We start from the raw sequence: 27,537 nt of genomic DNA on the forward strand, positions 1-27,537 counted from the left end.
ACATTACTGATGATTTATTGCTATTTTACTGAAAGTGACTGGACATTTTATTATGACTTTTGTTTTGGCACAGGCTGTATCATTACCACTAGGGGGCAGCACATGTCACTTTTTTTTTTTTATCTGAAAGTACCAATCATCCTCTGTTCAAACAATCAGGTTCCCTCTATGCAAGACAGCAGGATTTCATAGGCTTATATTTATCTATTGTACACAAAAGCCAGATAGCTTTGAAAACCTTGAATAGCCTTTATTAAAGGACCAGTGTGTAGGATTTAGTAGCATTTAGCAGTGTAGTTGCTTCACCTTTCCCTTCCAAGGGTGAAGGGGAAACAACGGTGCTGTAGTCAACACCCCTATCCAGAGCCAGAGTTCTGGGCTACTGTAGAAACATGGTGGTTCAACATGGTGGACTCCATTAAAGGCGACCCGCAACATCCGTAGACATAGAAAGACTTTTTCTAACCTATCGGAAACATTATGATTCATTATACATAGTATATTCCATTTCTTTAGATCCTCCTAAATGTTACACACTGGACCTTTTAGGGAAACTGTTAGCATTTTAGCTATGTAGACTTCAAGATTGAAAATGCTCTCTAAAAATGTTTACAGTAGTTGTAAAGAAGGCAAACCTTTCACCTTAAACTATTTCAAACAGTTCCTTAGTTGTGACAAACAATTTTTCAATATCAGTCAGCTGCTTATTTTCTCATTGGACCGAATGACGTCGTTATTTGTCTGCCCAGCACAGCCTTTGTTCAGACAAGGTTGGTATTATATCTGAGCTCTGAGCCTCGTCGCTGGTGCCATAAAACAGTCTATGTAGGAACACCACTCTACTGCCACATAATGAAGTCTGATTGCTACTTTGAAATTTGCACCATTTGGCAAAGCAGCCAAGTGCTCTTAGGGATTAAAACGACTGATTGTAATACAGAAAAAAAATGTATTTTATTCAATAGCTTCTGAATCATTAACATGAGATTTTTTTCCCTAAAAGTGTTATAGTAGAGCTCCAGTCCCCACCAAGAGTAACAATCAAACAAAGTAATTGCTTTTTGGTCCTCATTCTCTGGTTAGCCGTAAATTTCAAGTCACTGATTACAGCCAGAGAACACTCCATGCATGTTAAAGAGTTCTGTGATTTTGCTTTCTAGTATCAAAGGTGTATCTACTGTCAGACGGCAACAAAACAAAAACTGAAATTAAGTTTCGAAAAGGGAAAGTACTGCTCATTTTCTTATTTCAACTGATAAGCTACTGTTTTTAAATTTAAATTTAAATTTTAAACAGGATGTCGAGAATAAAAGCATGTGTGTGTTTTGGCTTAAAATGTTAATGTAACACTGACACAATCAGAGAAACAGTACTGGCCTTTTATGAAGAGTGAACTCAACTTCCAGTTTATTATTTTATTTTACAGACAGTATGTAAAAATCTCAAGTTTTAAGTCGACAGGGAACCTCTTACGTAAAAGCCTTAGCTCTCAATTATGTCATTCTGTTTTAAAAAAGGAGGGGACTGTATATATGTTTCTAACAGAGAAAGCCGTTTGTAAGGCATGTATTGGGATCAATTTAAGAATGGACACAAAGTACTACTTTGTCATACCACGTGTCATTTGTTCTCTTTTTATCAAATTCTACACATTTTGTGTACATGTACGAATGTTAAGACAACTTTACAAAGACCTGCCAAAAAACTACCAAGTTTTGTGTGGTTTGAACTTCATCTGGGAATGCTTTTGTCACCTGGAAATATGGGAGTGATTTCCTCAGCTGATTAGAAGGAGTCCATAAACCTTATTTAAAACAGAAACCCTGAAGATGCCACTAAAACGTAGCTACGGTTTTCAGTCCAAAAGAAAAAAAAAACCCAAACATCTGTTTTGCTGATTTGTTGTAACAAACACAATAAACCTAGAGGGCTGATTCTCATGAATGCCTCTGACTGTTTACTACAGCACAACATCAGACTTTCAAATTTCCAGGTTCAAATTTCCGTTCCTCAGACATAGCTCTACTGTGCATCACATTGTATGAGAAACCACATGAACAGACACATTTCTATTGCTAACACTGTTCCTATTGCACATACAAAATGAATACATCCATTGAAAAGCTATATGCAAACTTGTCCCTACTGGCTGCAGTCACAGAATGCCATCAAGACGCATTGCAGTGTGAAAACATAAAAAAAAAAAATCAAGAACACTTGGTTCTTTTTGTCTCGGAAAGTAACAGTCTCATATACAACTGACAAGGACTTTTTATGTTAGTGTCCTGCACCAAACAAAATATCTAATAAACTTAAGACAAGTCAGTATGTCCTTAAATATTGCAGCTTATTAAGTCTCTACAATTCAATTCACATTCTCATTCAGTAGTATAAATTATTTACAAACTAGCAAATAAAATCCTCTAACTATACTGCACATCATTTACATCACATTAACGTCCATTCTTACAACTACCTCTTTTTACATTATAATACATGAAGTGTTACACTAATAAATATCACTGTAGCAACATGTTGATACTGGACAATCTATTTCCAAAGTACTGAACAAAAATCTCTGGATGGCCTTTATAAAACTGTCCCAGCAGCCGCCTCTTTTCTTTGGAGGATAGTTTAGGGTTCTCGTGGACTGTTCGGAGTAAGGACCAAAGTTCCTCTTTAGTGGTTTTTTGTGCATTTTCTGAATAGGCCAAAGCACTCAGTCTTGTGCAGTATGTTGATCCTGTTGTAAAGAGAGATTGGAGAAACAGAAATGGAATGAAGGAAGAGATTTGGGAGAGTTGCTGCACAAACAGCGGTTAAACAAACAGAGTTTATAACATTAATAGATGCAGTACAAGGAAAATCTGCAAACCTGTTATCATATTTGGATCCTTCCCTTTCACGATATTTGTTATTCTGTCACTGACCATCTTGTGCAATGAAACCGGAATCTGGTGGAAAAGAGAGCAAAAGAAGGGAAGTTGAAGTGGAAGTTTCTATTTATTAGATCCAATATTAACATGAATAAAACAATAATACAATTCGTGATTATATTTCTGTAGTTTATGACTGTCTGTGATCTTACACAGTCAGTCACAAATTATTTATATATAATATAATCCTGCACCTAAACAAGCCTGTGCAGCGTTTTGTAGGTTTTGTAGGAGGGATGTAACAATCAACATCTCTGCAAGAGCCCTTAGTCATTGTATCAACCCAGTCACTAAGGCTTCTCGCAGAGATGTTGACGTACACACACTGGCAAAGGGACAAACTGGAAACACTCACTTTGAACAGATCACAGTGGTTGTCCATCATGAACAGAACCATCAAGTCCACCTTTCCTTTGGAGAGCCTTCTGCTATAGACGATGGCGCTGGAGAAAGACCTTTTCACCGCCATTCTGTTCTCAATCTGACAGAGAATAAGTTGGAGTTAACAAAGATCTAACATACACGTGCAGACTCACACAACATGCACACAGGCGCTCACCTCTTTGTGCAGTTTGACCTCCTGTGGTTTCGCCGCAACAGCCATGAATCTCAGGAGCCTGCGCAGCTCCTCCCTGCTGCGAGAGTCCTGCAGCTTCAGGCTCAGCTGCAGAGTCTCTAGAGCTTGCTCTTGCTTGCCGTTCACTAAAAACAGACCACAGAAAATACAATGATGAACACGTATGAAAACACACATAAAACCTGCTTTTATGCATCACCAGAAAAGCCTCATCAACAGCAGGATACCAAAGGGATCTGATAGCGCCTCGTCTTACCGAGTAGCTCCGAGATCCCGGAGTGGATGTCGAAAATGTGATTGCTGAGAAGAGGTGGCTGTTGTGTGCGTCCGTAATGCTGAGCCAGGACCTCGTACAGCAGCCTCTTACACCGGAGCAGGTCATCGGCGCAAGCAGACAAACCTCGACTGACCTCCACCACCAGTTGATCAGGCAGAAACTCTAGACAGTCCACTGCCCCTGACATCCACTCATCAGCCCTGAGGGAGATGGAATGATTTTAAACACATCTGACAGATTGGTCAAAGTGAAGCAAATCAAAGATAGAGGGATAGAAAGGAGGTCAAATAAGCTTTTGACCTCAACTGCTTCCAGTAAGTAAGCATGGATTTGGTCATTTGCAAGTGAAAACATGTCTAGGTTCAATCTAGGTTCAATATTTTTTTAATCATCTAGGTTACATATAACCAGTGTTAAAAGAAGCATTTGTCATGATTATTTAAATCTTCTTAAGTAGAAGTAGCAACACTAAAATGAATGTAAAAGGTCCTGCATTTAAAGTTTCGCTTAAGTGGTAGTATAGAAGTATTATCAACAAAATGTACTTAAATATCAATGGTAAAAGTACTCATTATGCAGAATTGCCCCTGTAAGTGTTACATTACTATATCACTGGATCATTATTATTGATGCATTTGCATGTGCGGGGTATTTTTAATGTTTAATGTAATAGGCTATTTTTAACTGCCTCGTATACTGCTGTAACAATATGTTTTGCATGTTAAATCTTTATCTTCACTGTAAGTAGTAACTATAGCTTTTAAATTAATGTGGTGGAGTAAAAAGGTATAATAAGTAGGTATAAAGTTGTTACTTGAGTATACGTACAATTTTATTATCAGTTTGTCTGTAAAGCAGCTGGTTAAGAGTGAAAAGAACAGGAGATTCGGACTGATATAGAGACATATATTTGAATACAAAAATCAACTTTTATATAACTCTGTAAAACTGTAAAAGCTTTAGAAGACTTACTGTGCTTCACTGAAGGCCTTGAGGACCTCCCGGTCTAGGTAGCTTGATGTATACAACAGGTCCGGGTCACTGTCCATGCCGTGCAGGGGAGGCCGTGATGTCTCTTTACCCTCTAACAGGTTTTCCAACAGGGGGAGCTCTATCAGATGCAACAGTCTGAACACCGCCTGTTGGTGCCACACCTCATCCACAACTGTGAAAATACAGGAGTTAAAAGCCATAAGGGTCGTAGGCACACAGAGAGCTACACAAGACACATGGTGTGACAGAGCATTTGCTGCATGAAAAACACGGTGCCGGTTTTTTACGTCACTCTCTTGTGTCTCATCAGATAGAAAGCAACTTACGCTCTTGCGAGAGGCCGAGGTTGATCATCTGAGGGGTGATGGTGGAGCTCAGGTTGAGGTTTTCCAGCACGTCCTCAAGTGATTTGTCTGTTTTTACAGGAGAGTGGGTGGAGTAGCTCAGCACCCCTTGTCTGAAGAGTCACATAATAACAGCAATCAGTGGAAATGATTGGGGAAAAAAACACAGACTTATTACAGGAACAAATGTGGCATCAGGCTGCACATGTTTGCTAGTATCTGTGATTCAGTCACAGTTTGGTGCTGGTTTGATTTTGGTAATCTCAAATCAAATAGACAAAATAAATGCTCAATTTCCAGCATTGAACAATTTCTGATGAACATTAAATAGGACATGTGAAGCTTTTCTTTTCCATACATTATTCCCATGAAGACTTGACTCGGCCCATGCTGCAAATAACAAAAGCCTCATTTAATTAAACTGTTTGAGCACATGGTTCCTCTGAGACTTTCATCTCCCATTAGAGGCAACAGGCCTGTTCTCAGGTCCAGTCTGGAGCGGCCACTCTCATAACAACACAAAGCTGAGGCCATATGTTAGCACCCCATGCATCCTGCCTGTCTGTGCTACATGCTGGACAGCCTCCCTACAATTGAATTCTCCAGACTTAAAGGAGAGTCAATTGAGTTTAAAGGAATAGTTTTTGGAAACACACTTATTTGTTGTCTCACTAAGAGTGAGATGAGATGTTTGATACCATTCTTGCGTCTTTTACGGTAAATACTAAGCCACAGTTAGCTTAGCTTAGCACAACGACTAGAAACAGAGGGAAACAGGTAGCCGGGGTCTGTAACAAAATCCTCTTACCACCACCTCTAAAGCGTACTGATTGACACAAAATGAAGGTACAGAAACATTGTGATATAACATGGGGTAGTGCAGCGTACTATTTCTTGCCAGTGCTCTGTAACTTTGTGGAAGTCACTGCATCCAGCCAAGAAATACTCGGCCACAAAATCCCCTGTAAACAAACACTTCGGTTTTGGTATCATAGGATAACAAGACATAACATCTTAAATGGTGATATTTAGAGGTGCTGGTAGGCAAATTCTGTGACAGAGCCACGCTGGCCGGGTCCCTGTTTTCAGTCTTTGTGCTAAGCTAAACTAGCCAGCTGCTGGCAGTTGCTTAATATTGACCACACAGGCATGAGAGTGATATAAATCTTCTTATTTAACACTGCAAGAAAGCGAATAAAATGTGTTGAAACATGTCTGATTAATTTTTCTTTTGATATTACTTTTTCATTTTGCAATTTAGGTTTATATTTGAACTCATTGTCACACACTGGTAATGAGGGGGTTACTGGAAATTATCGAGACATAACTCACAGGTCATGCCTCACTAGTTTTTAGAGACATGCAGTCTACAGATATGCTGGATTTGGGATTAGCTCTGGAGGAAGGAGAACAAAGCAAATCAAAAATGCAATCTGAAGATGTTATGACACCAGTCTGTACCTTTCACGTGACGGACTATAGCTGTTCTTGTTCCTGTTCATGCTCGGTGAGTCATAGCCGCTCTCGATGGTACTAGTGGAGTGAGAGTTGGCGTTGGTCAGCGATGTGGAGGAGCTGGTCGTTGGGCTCAGGAATCTGTACAGACTGCAACTACTGTCCTCAAACGTGGCTCGCTTCTTTTCCTTCCCAAATACTTTAATGCCCACCGGCTCAAACACCCTTGAGTCCATCAGGGCCTGACAGAGACGGACGGCCTTGTAGCGGGGCACTGCCTCATCACCAAAGAAACGGTTCAGGGTGATGTGCGCCAACACCACGTCCACGGCCTCTGAGCCAAGGAAGCAGTCATGGTACGACTTCAGGTTGTGGCGCCGGCGCTTGACCTCCACGCAAGTGTGAAGATTGGAGATGATGCTGCCCCAGATATAGGTGGCCCGGAAAGGCTTCCCAGCCATCCCTTGTTCTGATGGAGGAGGAGAGGAGAGAGTCAGTGGATGGTAAAAGGGGGAAGGGTGGGAAGGAGAGACAGAGGCTTATTCCATATTGACATTTATCATTGACCTTCTCAGCTTTGTCTATTGTCTGAGCACTTTCCCAGAAACTACAGGGAATTGGACTTTCTGTCTTTACCAAACACACACTCCCTCTCCTCTGTGTAATTTCACATAATCAGAATCTGAATTCAAGTTACTTTATGTGGGTGTAACCGCACAGTCCAAGATCAGCGCATCTCATGAGGGTAGAAACCAAACCCAAATCCTCTTTGGAGGCATGCTTGAGTACAGTAAGCTCAACCTTTTCATTTAAATTAACTTAACAGATGATTGCTACTGCAATACTGCTGTCGGCCGGTGTAGCATAATCTCCTAATTTCCTTACCAGAACAGACACCTGATGCAATCTTTCTACACAGTTTGCAACACTCAATCACGCACAAGGAAACAGAGACAATGATCATATTGTGAGCCATCTCACACAAGAGATTTACTGATATGTTCTTGTTGTATTTTCCACTGGATGTGTTGTATTGCTACTAATACATGCACACAAATCAGATGATGATTCATGCAATCAAACACTGACACGTTCAACACTCCATCATTCTCGACGTATCTCATCTGGCCGCATGACTTGTGTGTTATCCGCCACAAGTCCGACCAATGAAAGAAAGCAGAGCCGGCCTTAGTTAGGCTTTCATCTCACAACAGGAAACATTTAAAGCCTGTTGAGCAAATGTTTGGGGAGGATCTGAGAGGCTCACTGAAGCCAGAGGCCATAAATCAGGTATTGTCAGCAGCAGCCAGGCTCCATGTTATGATAGCAGCACATGACAAATACTATTACTGACCCATCTGTAGAACTTGACAACAAAAACACTTGGGAACGGTACAGCAGCAAGCAGATGTTCGCTCCCACTCATTTCAAAAAATACAACAGCTCATAGAGAACAGAGGAAGAGGTGTGTGGCAGATTTCTCGGTGATCTGCTGATTAATGAGACACATCTACGTCAAACTGTGTCTCCCTCTGGGGGAGAAGAGGCTGTTCTGAACTGGGGATTTGCATGTCAGGGAAGAACAACTGAGGCTGCAGCAGGAAGAACACCTGAAAAGATTACATGCATAATAGGGTTTATGGGAACTATAAGAAGTTGATAATGCAATGGATTCGATCTTTCAGTGTTTTAAGATAAAATGCAAATATAAGTTGATAAAGTCACTATAAAATGCAGAATATCACAGGAGCGTAATGTACTGTTTCATAGTAGTAGAAAGAAACTGCATTATCAGAATGAAATCCTTGATTTAGGAGTTAGGGCAGGACCATCTGGAGAATCCCATCAGGGGTCTCTGGATTACCAGTCACACAATAAATCCGGATCTTATCAATATCCATTAATGCTCGTTAAAAAGGAAAAAAAAAGAAGAAGTGGGGGTCAAGTGTGGGTCAAAACAATCCTGGGAACCCGGCTGTGCTCTGTCACCTCGTGTTTCTTGCGCCAGGCTGAGATTTGAGGCCAGTTTGTACAACTGACGCCCTTCTTCCCCGTGCCTTCGGTCCTCTTTCTAACAACCCAACAGATAGACAGGGACGATGCAAGAGGGGACTGACCTGAATTTCAGCCAAGGACAACAGTGCACCGTGTGTTTGCACACATCAGTGGAGGTAAATAATCGCAGAGGGAGCAGCGCAGTTCACACATGGGAATACCCCTGTAGTGAACAGGGACTCTCTTCCAAACCTGAGCTGTAGATATATGAGTGCGGCAGCAGAGCAAAAGCAATAGATAGACATGTTTAAGGACTGCTGCCATAAGCTGCTCGAAAAACAGGACTAACGATTTCAGGCAATGAAAAGGCTCTGTGGCACCATCAGACCAATAGCAGCAGGTTGTTAATAGCCCGTGGCAGATACCTCCATTCCTCCAACATGCTGAGACTAGTGATAAACGGATCAAGCCTCAGGACACAATATGAATATGCTGAACTATGATAAACTATTGGCCCGTATGGATTTGAACCCTCATATCCTCTGTGGTATATAGTGTATAGTTTCCCTATACACACCCGTTCTACCTGTGTTTTAACACAAACACTGCGCTGCAAGCTGCTGAGTCGGCACTGAGCACAAATGCCAGAGGACAAAAACCCTGTTCTAGCTTATCTACATAGTGAATTATTAAACTTTAATAAATCAACTAATTTCACATTATAAACCCGTTATAAAAGACGCTTTATACTTTTTAATACTTTCAAAACTTTAGAATATGTTGTATTTGCTTAAATTACAAAGGTGTGATATAAATATTATAAACTTATTTCAAGAAACGGTGAATTTCGATTAGACATAACATTAAACCACATTTCCTCTTAGAAATAGTAACACAAATAGTCCCAAACACAAAGTGTGCGTAAAAATACATTACTCTAAGTATTGTCACATTACATTTCAATAGTTTCTGTCAAATCTAAATTAGCAGTAGGCTAGTCGACACATTAAAGTGTACTTTCTTAAAACAGCCCATCCCCACAAAGCAGATTACAACCACTAAATAAAGCAAACTCTTCAGGTCACATTATTTCAAACACTACAGGGAATTAACAACATATAGCCTGTGGTTTTATCAGCTACCAGAGAATAAATTGGTATTAACCTACCTGGTGTTCGGTGCGTTAAAACTTCCTCCAGTGACTGTAAAGACAGCCATTCAGACCATGTCCCTGGTCTTCAATTCACAACGTGACGCACGCAAGTACAGTCAACCCCGAAACCGTCCCCTCCCTCCCACTGCGATACATTATTCATGTCCCAATCACCGCCCTGCCCGGGCATTACCGTGGTAATGAGGCTGCCGCTGTTTCCTTCAGGTTGAACAAAAGGCGCACTAACTCACTTCTTCTTACATTTGGGCAAATCTTTAAGGAGCTGAAACTAGAAAGGAAGGAAGAGGAATGGCCAGGTATACAACTGTTAAGTACCATGGTGTAACCAAAAGCTTCTCCAGCGGAAGGTTTTACTCACACTCACTTAACAGGTGGCTCAAATGAGTTTATCATGTGAGAGCATTATAATACAATGTAGAGCAGCCAAAAGCAATGAGCAGAAATATTACAGCTAGGCAACATTCCTATTGTTTTTTTTTTTTTTACTGGTCATGTAAGACTTTCAGTTCACATCAAGGAAGTTTTCACACAGCCTAACCTTTTCACTCAACAAGTCACACCCTGAAAGCCTACACTGGCGGTAAATCTGATATGGTATAAGACCTACAGTGCAAAATCCAACAGCAGCAGCCATGTGAGACAGATATGGACAGATAAGAAGAGAAGAAAATATGTGGAAGTTTGATTGACTGGAAGTTAAAGGGACAAAACACACAAAAAGGTGCCTCAGGTGCTAAGGTGGCACCTGATGTTGTTCCACCATGTCTGGGATCATAATACAGGCAGCCTATCACTGAACTTAAATGACTGCCATCATACACAAAATGTGCACACCCCAGAGTAAACACACATTAGCTGTAGGGACAGATTTCAGGCTCTAACCTGGTGTCTTCCTTTCTACCTTGAGGTGTAATCTGTCAGTGGAAAAGTAGTAAGCTGACACTGTAAAAACAATGTTGGTCAGTCGCTGAAGGGGAGACTGAGAGGAAGACAGCCATCATCGTGAGACAAAAGTGTGGTGCAACGGGTGAGGCATGCAGCTGGGGCAAACCGGTTTGATTACTGTCCTGTTCACCTGTTTATTTACTATTTCTTGTACCTTCCAATACTGTTTAGCTGCTCTTAATCAATGCAGGGTGCTGTAAGGAAACTGCAGGGCACTCATTTTACACATGACAGTCAGTTTGCTCATGAGTCCATGATTGTTGTATAACATGATCTGTGGGTTTGGAGGAAGCTTTTGGATGGTTGAAAAGATGAAGAACGAATAGAAGAGAGCATTTATGAGGTAGGAGGAATGCAAAAGTTGCATTATGGGACATGTAAGAAGTTTTTGGAACTTGAACCACACAAAGAAATAAAAGTGAGGATATCTCAGCCTCTGCTGCATCAGTTTTCACCCTGTGTGTCCACCTACGTTATGCATTTGATGGTAACAGTTGATATAGTCACCACAATTAACTATTAAGTGTCTGACATCAAACAACCTCTGACCACAGAATTAACAGAAGTTCAAGATACTTGGTTATAGCTTTAACATGCTGTATGTGTTGATTCACATTTTCTGTTGCTGTAGATGATGTATTTTTATATTCATACAGCCATCATGTTTAAACAGGAACTCGACCGTAAAGGAAAGGTTACTGTGTGCCTTTGGTTGGAGTGAGCAGTGTTTGGTTGAGCGCAAAAAAACTGGTTTTACAACTCCCCAGATGAATGCATTGCATTCTGATGTGCTGGTATTTTGTAAACTCGCCACAAAGCTGACTTCAGTGCTGCCTTGTGATAAATATGTTAGACCTACACAGAAAATGAAAGAGAGAGAGAGAGAGCGAGAAGAAAGGGAGAGCACTCTGGTTAATACAATCAAAAATTCTAGTCCACAAGGTCAAAGCAATATTTACTCTCTTGCTTCTCTCCATGTGCCCAGAAAGCCCTGCATATTTTCCCTTTCTTTCCCTTACATACTTATCGGTCATGCAATGTCAGTCAGGTAGTAATTTGTTTACAGTTATGTTGATGACAACTAGGTAAAGGAATTTTCACCAGGAGGTGGCAAATAAAATAAGCAAAACTCACAATGCAGGTTTCTGTTTAAGGATCCAATGTCACATTAACATATGACGTTATTAGATTGTTAATACCAGAGCAGCATTATATTGTTGAAGCTGGTTGAGCACACTTTGTCTAATCCCAAACGTGGGAGCCCATCCTGAGCGTCATGAGAAAAATTAGGCAGGAAAGACAAAAAAACAATTATTCTAATAAATTTAAAGGGAAAAGTGGTTGAACTCGTAGACATCTGAAACTCGACAAGGGCCTCCACAAGGAAAAGTAATAAAAAATGAAAAGTACTGGTAACTAGAAATAAAAAAAAAATGTGAAGGGATAAAAAGCTCAACATTTTCCTGTGAATTTAAGTGGAATATGTGTATATAGTAGCATACAATGGAACAACCAAGTATCACCATAGTACAGTATTTGAGTTAATGTACTAAGTTACTTTCCACCACTGCCAAATGCTCAGATTCAGATCTTCAGTTGTCGTGGAACATGTCAGGTTAGCCTGTGCAGCTTCCAGATTAAGTATTAATCTGTAACCCCCCCACAGATTTCTGTTGCACACCTTGCAAGTGTGTACATGATTGGTTAAAAAAGCTTTAAAACTACACCATCATCACACAGCACATTTAATTTTAACTACAGGGCATTTCCTAAATAAATAGGCAGTCAGTGTTTTGCAGTCTTATCCAACAAACAGCCATCCAGTTACTGTGCCCTTCTCACATTCTCACGCTGCCTCAAGGGTCCTCTCAGTCTCCCACATATGGAACAATGCAGTGCATTAAAAATTCATATGCTTTTCATCTGGAGAGCAGACATTCAGTATCTGTCTCTCCCAGTTGTGCCCATGCTGGAATCTCAAACGCTTGCCTTACAGGCCATCCTCCGCAACTCCAAAGGACAGAGGACAGTGGCTTTCCTCACAGAGCTGTCGCTGCAGCACAGAGACACTTTTGTTTGTTGGGGTTTGCCAGTCGTTTTGCATTATGCTTGACTGGCTGGACAATTATATTTTATTCAACAGGCTCAAGACCCTCTCAGACGACACAAAGTCAACCACCCATTCACAGTGAATAGTTTAGTCATGAGATCATGTTAGGCGAGCATCACGACAAGTTTCTCGCCTTGCAATGCCCACCCCCACCCCTCCATAATATAAACTGCACACTCCAACAAGCAGGTGAAGTTTAACACTAACTGACCTCTCTGAGCTGAGCTGTGAAAAATTGATTTTGAGTTTAGGACTTGCTTGGTTGAGACCTGTAATACAGCTCTGATGAGTTTGGATTAGACTTTCCTGGTAGGACTAGGACTCTCTCTGTTGAGGCTTTTAGGGTTGTAATGGTGACAGTGACAACATACCTAATGAAGGATGATATTCTTACACACTCTTCTTCCCTCTAACATCTAAGGCAGCTGTCAACATAGCCTCTGAAATAGCACCAAGGACATATCCATCAGATCCTGTGCAGTGGAGTGAATCTTATGTACCAAACAACCTTGGGGCGCAATCATACTCCTGGTAAAAGTACTTCAGAGGAATTCACTGACACCTACAAATTGCACTCACAATCTCCTGTTCAGAAAGTTTCTTCCTCCTGCAGTCTACCCATGCATTTTTCTCACAAAGGCAGTGATTGTGTATTCATGTTCTCGGAACACTCCAGGTTAAAAATTGACAAATTTACACATTTGTTCCTGTGAGGTTTAAAAGAGAGACGAACGAGAGGCTCCATCTGATTTAAATGCTGTTAACTGCAGCCTTATGTTGGAGTTTTGCTTAAGACACCTTCTTCCCACCTGTTGTGACTTCGGAAATCAAATGTTATCTAATCAGGAAACTAATTTTATATTTATTATGTCAGAGAAATTGCAGTGGGACAATGGTTCACAGCAACCATCGCTCATTGCCATTATAGTGATCCAGCAGTTAAGGAAGCATACTGCAGCATTTTTAGTATTAAAGTAATATGTTTCAGGATCTGGTGCATCACACACGAGCCCTAGATCATTTGTAAAATGTTAACCATGTCAGACAAAACATACCAAAGCAACACCTACGTCATGCAGCACTTTATTTACAAACTGCATCTGTAAAGAACAAGATTATTTTTGATAGCATAAAATTGGTAACTGTCTTATAAAGAGTCCATTTTGGAAAACTGTGAAAAAACAATGAAAAAGTGTCTCAGAAATTGTAATGAACAAGAGAACATAACAATATTTACTTCTGTGAAAAATATATATCTATTTGTCATAAAAATGTGGGCTATGTGTTTAAAGGAGTATAAAGACAACTTTGATTTATTTCAGTTTAACCTCAGATAAGTCAAGGTAATAATATTTGATTAACAAAATTCATAAAAAGCAGTACTGGAACGGCACTGACTTGCATCTTATAAGCAATGGGGTGTTTGAAGCACAAAAGTTAAACCATAATATAGATTCAGTATATAGTTACTAAATTCCCCCTTAAGAGAATTGCTGCAGTTCCCACCTCCCTGTTCTTTTATACAAAATGTACATAATATATAAGTTGGCTCTCCATTACAAAATGGATGTTTTACAAACAGTATATAGCTACGGTTATATGTATATAATATATAGAGATTTTTCTTTTTCTTTTTTTTTTTTACATAATCAACTTCTCTGTGTGAGAGCCTACTTATCAAATGATTGATGAAGGCTTGTTATAACTGTAGGAAATTTAGATTTCTGCATTTTTATTTGCTGTGCTCTACTTCCTATGCCGATTACTTTCTATCTAGTGCATAGCCTACTCACTGGTTAAGATCTGGTATTTAACTAAAAAAAAATAAAAATAAGATAAAAACAAAAATTATATAAATCTATGAAAAGGCCCATAAAACGTGGGCTTGTAACTACAAAACCCTACAAAGACTAGGAGAAGCATTAAATAGAAGTCTTCCAAAATGCTCCTAAAAACAAAATCCTTGTCCTCTGTTGATCGAGTTACTGCTTCCTGCTGGGATGCAGTGATGCAGCCTATAAACTTTACTGCTGTCCCGCTGTTCACCTGCTGCCACTTTTTAGGCCATGGGCCTCCGCATGTCTTTTAGGCAAGTCGGCTGACAGTTCCCTGATTCAAATATCTCTGTGGCTGGAAGGAGATATTCACTCCATCCTTCTCTGCTGCCAGTTTGAGCTGGAGGCATCCTCTTGTTTTTAAGTGTTGGACTTCCTTGTTTTAAGTTTCTCTTTTAAACCAAAGTCAAGGCCTGATCATCGGCAGGCCTGCTGCACTTGATTGATTAGCTCTCCGAAGCGATCAAAGAGCCCCTCTACCCAAGCGCCGTTCTGCAGACACTTCTGTACCGTCTCCTCCTGCCCGAGGTCCCCAGCCTGCACCCGCAGAGATGCAATCTGGAGGGCAGAACAGAGCTCAGTACATAGTTCCACTAGAATAATTAGCATCACCAAGTTAAACCGGCAAAATGTTACTCGTCAGAGAATACAATCTACATTAACTCAACACAAGCATACACATTTACAACAATGTCTCACCTCATCCTTACACATGAGATATGTGTGATACTTGTAATGCTGCAAAGAGTGGTACAGAGAGAACCACTGAGTCCTCTGCTGGTCAACCGTATACTCCTAGAAAGGGAAAAAGCAAAGTCTTTAAATGCTTTTCAAGGACATGTCTAGAGACAGCATGACAGAAAAAGGAACAGTGGCTTCAGTAATCAGAATAAAGGAATGAGATAGAAACACAAAATGGTGACACTGTGCCCTCTGCTGGACACGTATCGACAGCACAGTGAATTTTACAAAAACATAATCTCGTCTTACCTGTGGCACTTTGTTAGGCATCTTGTAGGGTTTCATGGTTTTCTTATTGTAGGCCTTCCCACTGAGACGCACCTTAAAGGCTGGAGTTTCCCCATCCTTCTTCAGTTCAGTTACCACTGAGATCTCTGGGAAGTTGTCTAGAGCCGTCTGAAGACACAGAACAGGAGTGTCACGCTAGAAACTATCATATCACACACACATTCACACATTCAAAAACAATTCTTCCACTGCTTTCCCAGAGAACTCACACCGACCCATTAATATCCAGTTTCGAAGACACACCCACCTTTAAGACCTGTCCTATGTGCAGTTTGTGAAGCAGGCGTTTCCTGTTGTCAGTGATCATCCCATCCACTCTTTTCATATGTGGCAGCAGTAACTCATCTGAAACAAGAGGAGACACATTTTTCCATTCAGTTTCTGGCCTACTATTAAGCCAGTAGCTCATTTCCAAAGAGAGCCAATTCACTCACCGTTTGTCCTCTCCAGTTCTGTCATCACATCTTCGTCTAAGGCAATGCTGATGAGCAGTTCCACAAAGCTCTTGAATGTCTCCTTCATGGTTCGTGTGTTGAGAAACCGTGACGTGAATGGCACTGGAGGGTTTAACTCTAAGATTGTGTGTGTGTGTGTGTGTGTGTGTGTGTGTGAGAGAGAGAGAGAGAGAGAGAGAGAGAGAGAGATCAAAGATTATAAGTATGAGAGTGAAAGAGATTCAGACTTAAATCATATCAACTTATATCCAAAATAGATTTAATAAGAGAAAGGCTTCCTCACCATCATCTTCACCACCTTCTTCTGCAGATGATCCTGAGGCAGTGGGTGAAAACTCCTCCTTCCATTTCCTCCTCTTCTTAGGTGGTGGCTCTGCCCTGGGCTTGGGTTGTTTGGGTCGAGGCTTTTGGCTTTGGGAGACCAAGGAAGGGGGGGCTGTCAAGCCCAGCAAAGTTTTCACCTGAACACCCCTGGGTGGCAGAGCAAAGCCTGTTACATCACTGTAACACTGTTCAAACAAAATTGAATTACATCAGTTAATAAGCTTAGCGTACCTTAGCGAGTTCATAGGCTTGCAGCGTGGCTTCCGACTACAAACTCGAACATACTCCCTTTTGTTAACCGTGTCCAAGAATTTCACATATACCCTCTGGTACATTGTCTTGGCGTCACCAAAGTATCCAAGATACTACAAAGAAAACACACAAAGAAAAACATGTTACCTGTTCCAGAAAAAGAATTTGAATGATCAAATACTGCTGAGTGCATACTGGCGTGTCTGCTTTTACTTACACTGTTCGTGGCTGAGAACACTCTCTTTCCATCTCTCAACTCAGGCACAAATTTCTGCAGCAGAGCCTTCTGGACTTTCCAGATGGCTGGAGGTTCACTGCCTGCTCTCATTGTCACCTGGACACATTGACACGGTGCAGAACAGGTTTCAGTATTAACGCTTGCAGTCTAAGAAAATGAAACAATTAATGTTCCAGTGTGTAGTCTGGTGTGACTATCCTTCCTCAACACCTTTCGCGTTACAAGAAAAGTGGTGGGTGGCATGTTCGATGGCAGATGTTTCATTAAAATAAGCTCCACTACACTGCCACAAGTCAATATACGTAGTTTAGTTCTGACATGCCACATTCAACGTGCATGACAAGCATCCTCATCTATGCAACCTTTTCCACTTTGACCACTAAAATACATGTTCACAAGCGTTCATTTTACGCCCATGTTTTTCCTGACCGTACCTTCAAGTTTTCGATATCCTCATTTCTGACAACAAACTCGTCTCTCTCCCGGTACATCCCCTCCCCTCCGCTGTCCGACAGTTCCTCGTCAGTCAGTCCCTCGATGGCCACACTCATCAACTGTACGGCCAACTGGCCCGGTGGGGTCTCTTTGGACTCCTCTTTGGCCACAAATGCAGTCGCTCCTGAGATGGTGTTTGTCGTCTGTATAGGAGCGGTGACCTGCGACAAACAGCTCTCAGTGACAGTGTGTGGCATGGTGGGTACTTGGTTTGGCTTCATCATGGAAACAGGGATTTGGTTATCTGGAGAAGAGTTGCAAATATGAATGTGTTGAAGAAAAGCAACTTCTGAAACAAACAAACTCGACTCGATTCCTCACATGTACAATAAATAAAGAGAGATTTCAGACAGCATTCATCAAAGAGGGAAAAAAAAATCTAGAAGACAATGCATATTATAGTGTATTACCAAAAGAATGAACACATGAGGGTATTACTGATGTCTGAAGCACAAAGAGGATATTGTTGGCTTTGGAAAGAATCGTTAACAGAGGAGAGACAACATGTAACAAGGATTAATACTAGATTTAAACATGTGGTTTTAATATTTAAAGGTCCAGTGTGTAACAGTTATGAAGATCTATTGGCAGAAATGAAATATAATATTCATAGGTATGTTTCTAAATTTCTCATTAAAGAAAATAATTCTACATGTTCGGTGTGGATGAGTGACTTGAGAGGACTTGGGCTTTTTTTAGTCTTTAGGTGTATATATAATAACATCTGTAGTTTATATCTCGATTTTAAGATTCAGCCCTTTTTTTCCGCAGTGTTTTAAAACTTAAATTTGAATTTATTGATTTATCGATTTATCTCCCGGCTCTTCAGAGTATCATTACCTGTCCTGGTTTTCCGATCCGAAGACTCATCCAGGGCTGAAAGCGCTGAGCTGATGCTGTTCCTCAGGGCCTGGTTTTTCCCAGTGTTCTCCTCTTCGTCCGAACTGAATGACGGCAGGGTCTCCAAGTTCTTTTGCAGATCTTCATCCAGACGTTTCTGCTGTGAGCTCGCTCCTTGACTCTCCTGGGACATCAGGGGCCCGGGCAGAGTCTGCAGTTTGGAAGGCAGAGCAGGCAAAGTACATAGCGGTGGTTTGGACGGGGTGCAGGGCTTCCTCGGGCGACTAATAGTTCGTGTAGGACTCGGAGAGTATTGCTGTTTGGGGCCAGATTTGATGAAGTCAAGGAAGGAGCCAATGAAGCCGGTTTTGACCTCTGGCTGTTTCTCTTCTACTTCACGGATCTTCTGTCTGATTCTCTCCTGCTGCGGACAACCATCAAATACACTCTGTGAGGAAGATGGCGAACCGACGTCACTACCCCTGGAGTTTTGCCGCTTTGCCTGCCCGCTGCGCTTGGCCGGTCTGGTCTGTCCACTATCTTCCTCAGGACCACCTGGTTTGGTCAAGGACTTGGAGCGAGACTTCTTTTTGGGAAAGTCTTCACTGCCTGGAGATTCCATGAGGCCATCCTCTGTTTTAATACACTTCGCATGCCCTTTGACTCTGTTCTGGAGACCTGAGGGGTCATACACCTGCCCGGCTAAGTGATAGTCATTCTCAGAGCTACCACCATCTCCATTTGTGTCAAGCTCAGAACTGTTGTTGTGGTGAACAGACTGACCCTGACAGTCTGTGGTCATCTGAGCTCCATTTAGTGCCATGGACATGGTGTGGGAGTTAGTGTTGGTGATGATTGGATGTTGTGCTGAGGAGAAACTAGGTGACATGTGCCTTATATCCACAGTCTGGAAGTGACCTTTAGAATCAACTGGGCTTGCCATCACTGCCATTTCAGCCTCAGCCGAGGATGTAGCTTTGACAAAGTCTTGTGGTGTGACGCCACAGGCTGCCACTGTGGCAGCCAGGATGTCGTCGACATTTGACAAAATATTTCTGTCATCTGCGAGTAGCATGGAGTCGGGGAAGCAAATGGAGTTGAGAGCAAAGTGGTTCTTGGCATCATTTGGTTGCTGATTTGCCGACTGGCTGTAGTGGTGTTTAGCGGAATCAGGGCACCCTGAACTCTGTTCAGACACTACTGTGCCCTGCTGACTCTGGGTTTCAGTGACACTGTGACCCAGCAGTTCTCGATCCATGTGAAGATACTGGACGTGAACAGGGCCCAAATCTTGGGTTGGTTGGATACCTTGCACTGATACCACCTTTGAAGTGTTTTGACCGTGATGGAGAAGGGGCTGCTGGAGCAGAATCATCTGGTTATGCTCGAGGAGAACCTGAGTGCTGGGGACGGTGATAAATTGGGTGTGGCCTGCTGGGGTCTGGCTCTGGGACTGACTGTGATTCTGGTGGTTTTGTTGATGTGGCTCAGGAGATTTGAGTTGAAGCTGCTTGAGCTGCTCTGAGCTAAGGGGCACGTGTGAAGATATAATACTGGAGTTTATAGTTTTTGTGTTGGCAGTTTCCTGACCATTGGCACTGCTTAGATGAATGTGCTGTTGGCTCAGAGCACCCATCCTTTCAACCTTTACCTGTGCTGTGTTTGTATGACCTAGTCCCATGAGCTGGTCATCAGAGCGTGAATTGCTTCGGATAACACTTTGTGTTTTGTGATGATCGTCCATTTTGGAAACAACATAGATGACATTGTTGTGAGCAGACATATTGTTGGCTGCGGCAGAGGCCTCCATAGATGCCTGCTGGAGAGCATCAAGGTCCTGGATAGGAAGCTCTTCAAGTTTCTGTCTGCCATATGTTGGCTTTATATCCTGTATTGATGATCTGATATTATTCTGTAAGGCTTGAGCATTTGAAGAGTAGGTAGGCAATGGTGCAGACAAAACGTATTTATGGGCCTGTGTTTGCTGCTGGGACAGAGTGTCATGTGCTTTACCTCCCACTGAGGCCTGCATGAGAGTGTAGTCCTGTGTAGAATTTGATGTGGGCAGATTTCGCACACATGTGGCTGGGTAAGAGGAGTTCAGGGATTGGTTAAGGGATTGTCCTGTGGCGTAGCTCTGAGACTGAGTCGCCGGAGCTTGCCCCTGTGACTGAGATGTAAAAGTCACATTCGGGGCACCCTGAGAGTGGGATGTGGGGTAGCTCTCAGAGAGATTTCCCTGACACAAGCCCTGGACCTGAGCTCCATACTGGATCTCCTGCTCTTGGCTCAGCCCGGGACTGGAGGAATAAACAAGAGTCTGACTAACAGATCCCACACTATCAGACTGGCTGGAAAGGGAAGGGAGAGTCTTGTAAAGGGTGGAGAGTTTTTCTGTGGTGGAATGGGAGGGCTGTGACTGAGTGTGGGGGGTGATGTAGGTTTGAGACAGACTGCTAGACATTAGGCTGGATAGCTGGACTGACTGCTGATTAGCAATTACAGAATTCTGCTTCTGTCCTGGGGAGGAATACTGCTCAGGAGACCCTCGTGTATGGTTCTGAGAGTGCTTGTGACTCTCTTCACCCCCAGCAGTGTGTGAAGCTAGTTTGGAAGAGCAGTCTTTAGCCTTCGGCAAAGAAGTGGACGAATAAGCTTGAGTTACTGCGTCTGTTTTGGGTTGTGGAGCACGACTGACCCCCTGAGAGGAATCTGCTCCTGTGGAAGGGCTGCAGGACACTGGGGTCTGACGGGATGGGTCCTGCTGGTAGGACACATCCACATCACTGCCAGAGCCAAAGTACCCCTGTAAGGAGTGCTCTGAATTGGGCAGTTGCTCAGAGGCTGCGTGGCTGCTTGAAGGCCTCTGGTGGTGTTTAATTACACTACATTCGCGCTGAAGAGCTCTTTCAATAGAGCCTGAGAAAACAGCGGCCCCGTAGGGTTGCGGGGCACCATGAGGGGTCGGGAGACCAGAAGGTAGCAGGCTGAACTGGGGTTGTAGGAGGTGGGGAGCTGACTCCTGGGCTGAGCGGTAAGTGGAGGACTGCACAGGCAGAGCCGAGCCCAAAGTGGGGGCAGAGAGACGGTTGAAGGTCAGTGCGGTGGGGAGCACAGTCTGGCTTGGTTTGAGATGGAGGAGGGGGTCATGGTGTGAAAACAGGCCATTGGTGGAAGTGCTGAAGGCAGGATCCTGGAGAGCCAAGGAAGGGTTGGTAGCATAACTCCTGGAGGGGTAGGCACCAGCGTGCTGATAGGACGACAGAGCAGCAGGAGAGGGGAAAGTGGCAGTAGAAGGCAGGGCACCGGTCAAATACAGCTCTGTGGTAGACGAGTTGGTACCTGGATTGCATAGAATAGACAATATAAGGACAGGACAGGCAACATGAAGTGGTATAATCAAAGTACAATAAATTAAACCTGCAAACACAATCGATTAAATTTTGACTAACCAAAAAATTGGAAATACTGACATCACCAACCAACTAAATTTTTCCATGTCTTTAAAGTCCCCTCCCACTCAAAAGGTTTTTCTACTTATTCTTACAGTTGAACGTTGGAGCTTCACTGTGCAGAATGATGTGTATGCGGAGTGCAACACTAGATCGATGTTTTCACATTCATGTGCTGAAAGCGGAAAGTTTCTCTGTGTGCATGGAAAACCTGATTTTAAGGGGCAGGCCAACAAGCATGATTTGTGAGTTCACAAATAGTCTGGAAATATTTTTTGGATAATTCTGGTCCAATATGCAAGTTCTACAAGTGTGATGCAGAAACCTGAAGCCACCAGTGCACATGCACTGAGAATGGACTCTATCAATGAAGTGGGAGTCATCTTGTGTCCAGCAGGAAAACTAACTACATGCTAAATTAACTAAATTTTTAACGATGTAGAAGGAGTGGATGTCTTTTTGAGGATCGTAATATTATACTTTTGAGGGGGAAAAACATATCAGTCACACATTATTGTTCCAAGCACACTACTTGCATTTATGTCTTTAGATGTCTGGAGAGCTCTGAAGTTCAATAAATGCTTCTCGAGGTGCTTTGAAGAGTTATGTCCTAGTTCTATGTTTAAGCCCTACTGTATCTTGCCTTAATTGTTTTACCTTCATTAAAAACAACAGGAACAACATGCAAATGCTAATTTCTTTAATAGTTTAGAATATTTACAACAATCTTACATCAGATCATATGATGCACACTTCCTTTAGTTGTAACCGAACACTAAAGGTCATTTTACAAGTTATTTTTTTTAAATCTATTGTCCATCATACATTAGGGGTAAATGTGTAAAATGACGTGGCCTAATACACAATAGTATTCTTATACTTATACTGACTAGTATACTTTGATTGCAGATTAAATGAATATTCTTGGACACACAAATACATATAAATAATAGTGCTGTCAAACGATTAAAATATTTAATCACGATTAATCGCATTAATGTCATAGTTAACTCGCAATTAATCGCACATTTTTATCTATTCTAAATGTCCCTTGATTTCTTTTTGTCCCATTATTTTTTCTCATTTTAATGCTCTTACCAACATGGAAAAGTGGATCAGCTTGCTTTGTGCAAATGTTGTTTTTATTGAAAACAACATTGGCATATACTGTAGTGTTCAATTTCACACTAACATTCTCACTTGGAGCAAATGATCTCTCACACAATGTAACACTGTCCATCAATAAAAGGGTGAAAAAAATACTTGGTCACACAAACAGCCCCTTCAACAGCCCTTTCTAAGGGATCAAAACAGGGCGATACAAAATAAAATTACAAAGTGCACATGTAAGGTAAACTAGGACTCAGCCTATAGTGCAGTTAAACCATGGCTTGATACTTTTCTCAAGTTTGCTTGAACATAGCAGTCAGGCTACTTTATTCACCAGAGGCTCAACCCAGCCTCTTATTTCAGAAAGAATGAACAGTAACAGTTACAAATAAAAAGTAAGCCTACTTCTTTGCTTTGAGCCAGTTACTCAAACAGGCAAGCCTGTTGACATTTTCAGACAACAAGGAATCCATCCATTTCGGCGTCTCGCGCTCAACATCCACTCAAAACGTAACGTCTACTACTCTTAAACAAGTGTGTGCGGCGTGCCTGTTGTTTTGTTTCCGGTCTAGCTAGATCCCGTGTGGTGTTGTAGTTTTTCTAACTTTACTAGTTGTTGCAACAGCATGTGAAAAAAAACTACAAAGTGTGCTAGGCGTTAATCTCGCAATAAAAAAATTGACGCAGTTAAAATGGGTTTGCTTTAACGCCGTTAATATCGCGTTAAACTGACAGCACTAATAAATAACAATCCCCACAATGTGTTCACAACTCAGTCTCACACATAAAATCAGTAGTACAGGTTACAATAAATAAAACACATAGCCTACATACATACATAATCATGATAGAAATATTTGGCTAAACCACAATACGTGTGTAATTAAAACACAGAATAAGTGGATGAGTTCTCACCAGCAGGCCATGATGTGGGTCTGAAAGGAGGAAGCAGTGAGGCACTAACAGGACCAGCCTGAAGGCTTCTAGACTCCATGGCTGACAGGAAGCTCATGATTGAGGTCTCAGAAGTATTACTGCTTGAGTCAAGTGCTCCTGATGGTCAAAAAAAGGAAAAGAAAGATGACCACAGAAAAGGGCATAAAAGGGAAACACAATGATTTGTGTCAAGTAAATAAGGGTTAGTTCAAAATATTGGTTAAGCTATAGTATCTACTCATGCATGCAGTTTTGGTTTTATTTGCTAAAGGTTGAGATATCTGCTTCTGAGATTCCTGCCTCCACCCTAATACAATAAAAAGGTGGAAAGAATTTAGTCTGCGTTGCGTTTAAAAAATGAAATGCTGAAAAGAAGGTAAAAAACTGTCCACAGATAAACCTGCGTATTATTTTTCAATGTAGTTTTTCAATGTTTTAATTTACATCCACCATTTTGATTGGTGGCACATGCATTACAGAGGTATATCTAAAAAAAAAAAAACAAAGCATGTAAAACCAAAAATATCTGCACGACTAGATGCATCTAGGAGTGGCTGTCAAAGTAAGTTTATTATAATTTGGGTGAACTGACCCTCTAAAAACAATGTGAGTAGCATTAATAACTCACCTGCTGCAGCAGGAAGGTGTGATGTAGTGTAGGTGGGAAGCTGGTGGGAGGAAGTGTAGCTTTGCCGCTGGAGGAGCTCTGTGTCGAGGTGTGCTGCACCATAACTGGAACTGCATCAACAAACACAAACACATACATCTTCACAAGCAGCACAGAAGCACACAAATACATGACCCACGTAAATGACTTCTCTTGACACACAGCACGCTTGGTTTCAAGTATTAATTCTGTAAAGTCTTGGCTGTTTACTGAGTGACAAACTCAGTAGACCCACAAATGTTTGCCAGAGCCAATTAGGAAAAAAAGGTTTTAATATCTGACATATGACTTTATATTCTCTTTGGAGCCAATTCATAGGAAACAGAAATAAAATCAGACATAATCAGATCCAGGCAGCCTGATCCAATGTGTTCCCTTTTTGCCAGAAGGTAAACATCTGTGGAGCACAGAGGTGAAAGGGAGTCATCCGCCTCTTCTGGTGCCTTCTGCAGACACACACACCAGTAATCTTATCTTATGCAACTCTTCTGCCATTTGACTATAAAGTTGATGAAACATATAGCCAATATACCAGTTTACCAATACAAGAAAAAATGAGCGGTGGAGTTATACAGTGGAGTATTGCAAGGTGTTACCCGCATGTCTGTAAATGGAGGGGGCAAACCATTACACACACTGCTCAACATAAATGCAGTCCAGCACAACATCACTGCAAACTACAACCTAATTAATAAACATGTAGTTAAATTATTACGTCTCTGCCAGTGTGAATCAAAACTGAAAACCATTATCTTTGTAAAAGTAGAATTTATGGCGGAGCTGTTGTCTTGGATTGCATTAGACCTCAGATGTGTTCCTAATAATGTGGTCATTGAGTGTATATCAGTTGATCCGTTAGTTTCCTGAGCAATAGGAATGTGTCAATTTATCAGTGTTTTTAGTCTAATCATCAGCCACAAACTTCAGCTGTTTGGTCATACTGATATGACACAAGGGAAACTAATCATAGTCTTTCTGAACCTGTAATCAGCACATTCTGGTATATGTTACCTGATTATCATTATAGTCACCTGATGAGCCAAAGTGAAGACTGATTTGATTCTTTCTGTAGCCTCGTTTAGTGGATCATCTTACTTTATCTACTAGAGCCTTTCTCTTTATGTTTAAGGAAGGTTTAATAACTGAAGTGCTGCTATTTTGTTGTGCTGCCTGTGAACACAAATCTGACTTATTTGTATCAGATACTACAACGTCGTAACTAACCATGATCCTCCCTTCCATAATACCACTATGTAGCAGAACAGAATACAAGTTTGACCCAAAAGTTAGAGCTCTACAACGGTGCGGTTACATTGAGCTTATTATGTATATATTTTTAAAGATGTAAAGTACGTTAAAATAATGTCAAAGATGGCAAAGGACACCTAGTTAGCTTTTAAAATAAGTACAAATAAGTGCTTCGACACGTCGCCTCTTAGCTCTGAGGTAACAACACCAATAACTATGTTACCACTAATTTGAAGTGCCATAACTGACATAACGTTAACTAGCATTGGTAGCTTGTTACCTATCTTGTTTTGGCTTTGGCAAGCACCTGTGGGTCAACAAAACAAGCCGATAAAATGCTAGTTTAAGCTGCCTACCTGCTCAACTTCATATAGATGTCTAAAATAAATCCAAGTCTAGTTTGCACCAACTCTGTACATGGCCATGTTGAGAAGACGGTGTGCTAGCGAAAACTAGCAAGGTGGGAGACAGTTAACAAACGGCTAAGAAACCACTGACATGTCGAAGCCTCTAAGTTACAACTCCGATCAAATCCCGACATTTCTCCAATTCCTCCAGTGTTCCCAATAACAGCAAGGACCCGTGCACTTTGATCCAAGACCAAAGCTAGGCCCTCCATCACCGAAATTTCCTTCGGAAGGTGCCCTCTCCTTCATCTTTTACCTTGGCTTGACACTAGCTGTGTTGCGGTCATAGGCCCAAGAAGCTACGGTCTGTGCTGGTGGAGCCAGCGCGTCCGCAAAGCTGGAGGTCGGGTAGTTCCTGTCCATCATCCGGTGAAAGATTCACTTCCCCGACGGAGCTTCGTGGAGCAGCGGACATACATCGTAGCAGCCCGGGTCCGACCCACCGACCGACCAGAGCAGGCAGTCCCGTCCCAGCACCGCACACAGTCCGCAAAGCCGCCGTGAAGCTGTGCTCTATCCTGGATAAGTGTACCTTTTAGCCTACCGGGTGATTCCGTTAATTTCTGTTCATCTCTCGTTACGGAGAGCGATGCAAACCCTGCATGGTTTCACGTACCCATGTTAGTTTATTTCCCAGGATGCACTGCAGACTGGCTGGAAGTTTTGTAGTTTTCCCTTCCTTCCACCTAAAAGTTCAGCTACATGTCTCCCACCTGGAGGGTTCTTGAGAGCATTTGAGATACAAAACAACTTTTTCTGCAGTGTTGCAGAACCTCATAATTGACATATAAAGCGATTTGTTATATAGCCTGCCTCTGCTTGGATAACGTGGTGAAAATTATAAGAGAAATGTAAAGATTTCAAATAGTCTTGGTATGGTGTCTTTTAATTCTCAGTGGATTATAGATTGAGGCAAATGTCTACATTTTTGAGAGCCACTCTCTTTCGTTTTGTCACTAGAGACTGTTAGGAAAAGTTGAGTTGTAAATCCCCTTTTGTGACTTTTTTGGAATAACTTCTTTGTTTCGACCAGCAGCCATATTGATTTTTGCCATTTTGTCATTTTGAACCATTTAGAATCTCTGAAGATAACTGAAATTTGAGATCTCAGCTGCATATTCCTAATCTTTTTATTTTATTGGCTATGTTGTACATAAATACATTTACAGATTTAAAAAATAATACAAGTCATTGGTATTCACAAGTATGTTGACTTGTCTTATTGACTGATTTTCTAAATTTTTTTTAAAAAGCTTGTGATGAAAGCTGATAATAGTTGTTGTGGTCTGAAATCTTTATACTATGGAAATTACATTACCTACAATGTTTCAGTTTCAGTGTTTTTTTTTCCAGAGTTAAAAAAATATATACATTTTTCATCTAATGTAGCTGACAAAACCCTCGAAGCTGATCATATTTTAACAGGAAATATCAAAGTGAGAA

The 27,537-nt window shown here is 41.6% G+C and overlaps 2 protein-coding genes across 2 annotated transcripts; both read right to left on the minus strand.

The window, feature by feature from the left end:
- Positions 1-1,378: 1,378 nt before the first annotated feature.
- Positions 1,379-9,855, minus strand: depdc7a (DEP domain containing 7, paralog a). The gene is made up of 9 exons (XM_051380484.1): positions 9,746-9,855; positions 6,589-7,051; positions 5,110-5,240; positions 4,763-4,955; positions 3,770-3,990; positions 3,496-3,638; positions 3,292-3,417; positions 2,876-2,954; positions 1,379-2,743 (listed from the first exon to the last, which is right to left on the minus strand). Exons 2-9 carry the CDS (start codon positions 7,041-7,043, stop codon positions 2,520-2,522), a joined length of 1,572 nt encoding a protein of 523 aa, XP_051236444.1. The 5' UTR covers positions 7,044-7,051; positions 9,746-9,855; the 3' UTR covers positions 1,379-2,519.
- A 4,018-nt stretch (positions 9,856-13,873) lies between these two features.
- On the minus strand, positions 13,874-26,763 carry qser1 (glutamine and serine rich 1). Its single transcript, XM_051380439.1, has 13 exons — positions 26,351-26,763; positions 24,401-24,510; positions 23,752-23,889; positions 18,275-21,616; positions 17,374-17,678; positions 16,919-17,035; positions 16,681-16,814; positions 16,409-16,596; positions 16,105-16,242; positions 15,918-16,015; positions 15,632-15,778; positions 15,341-15,436; positions 13,874-15,199 (listed from the first exon to the last, which is right to left on the minus strand). Exons 1-13 carry the CDS (start codon positions 26,458-26,460, stop codon positions 15,059-15,061), a joined length of 5,064 nt encoding a protein of 1,687 aa, XP_051236399.1. The 5' UTR covers positions 26,461-26,763; the 3' UTR covers positions 13,874-15,058.
- Between the last annotated feature and the right edge of the window lie 774 nt (positions 26,764-27,537).

The sequence above is a fragment of the Dicentrarchus labrax genome, unplaced genomic scaffold (assembly GCF_905237075.1).
Source record: "Dicentrarchus labrax unplaced genomic scaffold, dlabrax2021, whole genome shotgun sequence".
Classification (NCBI taxonomy): domain Eukaryota; kingdom Metazoa; phylum Chordata; class Actinopteri; family Moronidae; genus Dicentrarchus; species Dicentrarchus labrax.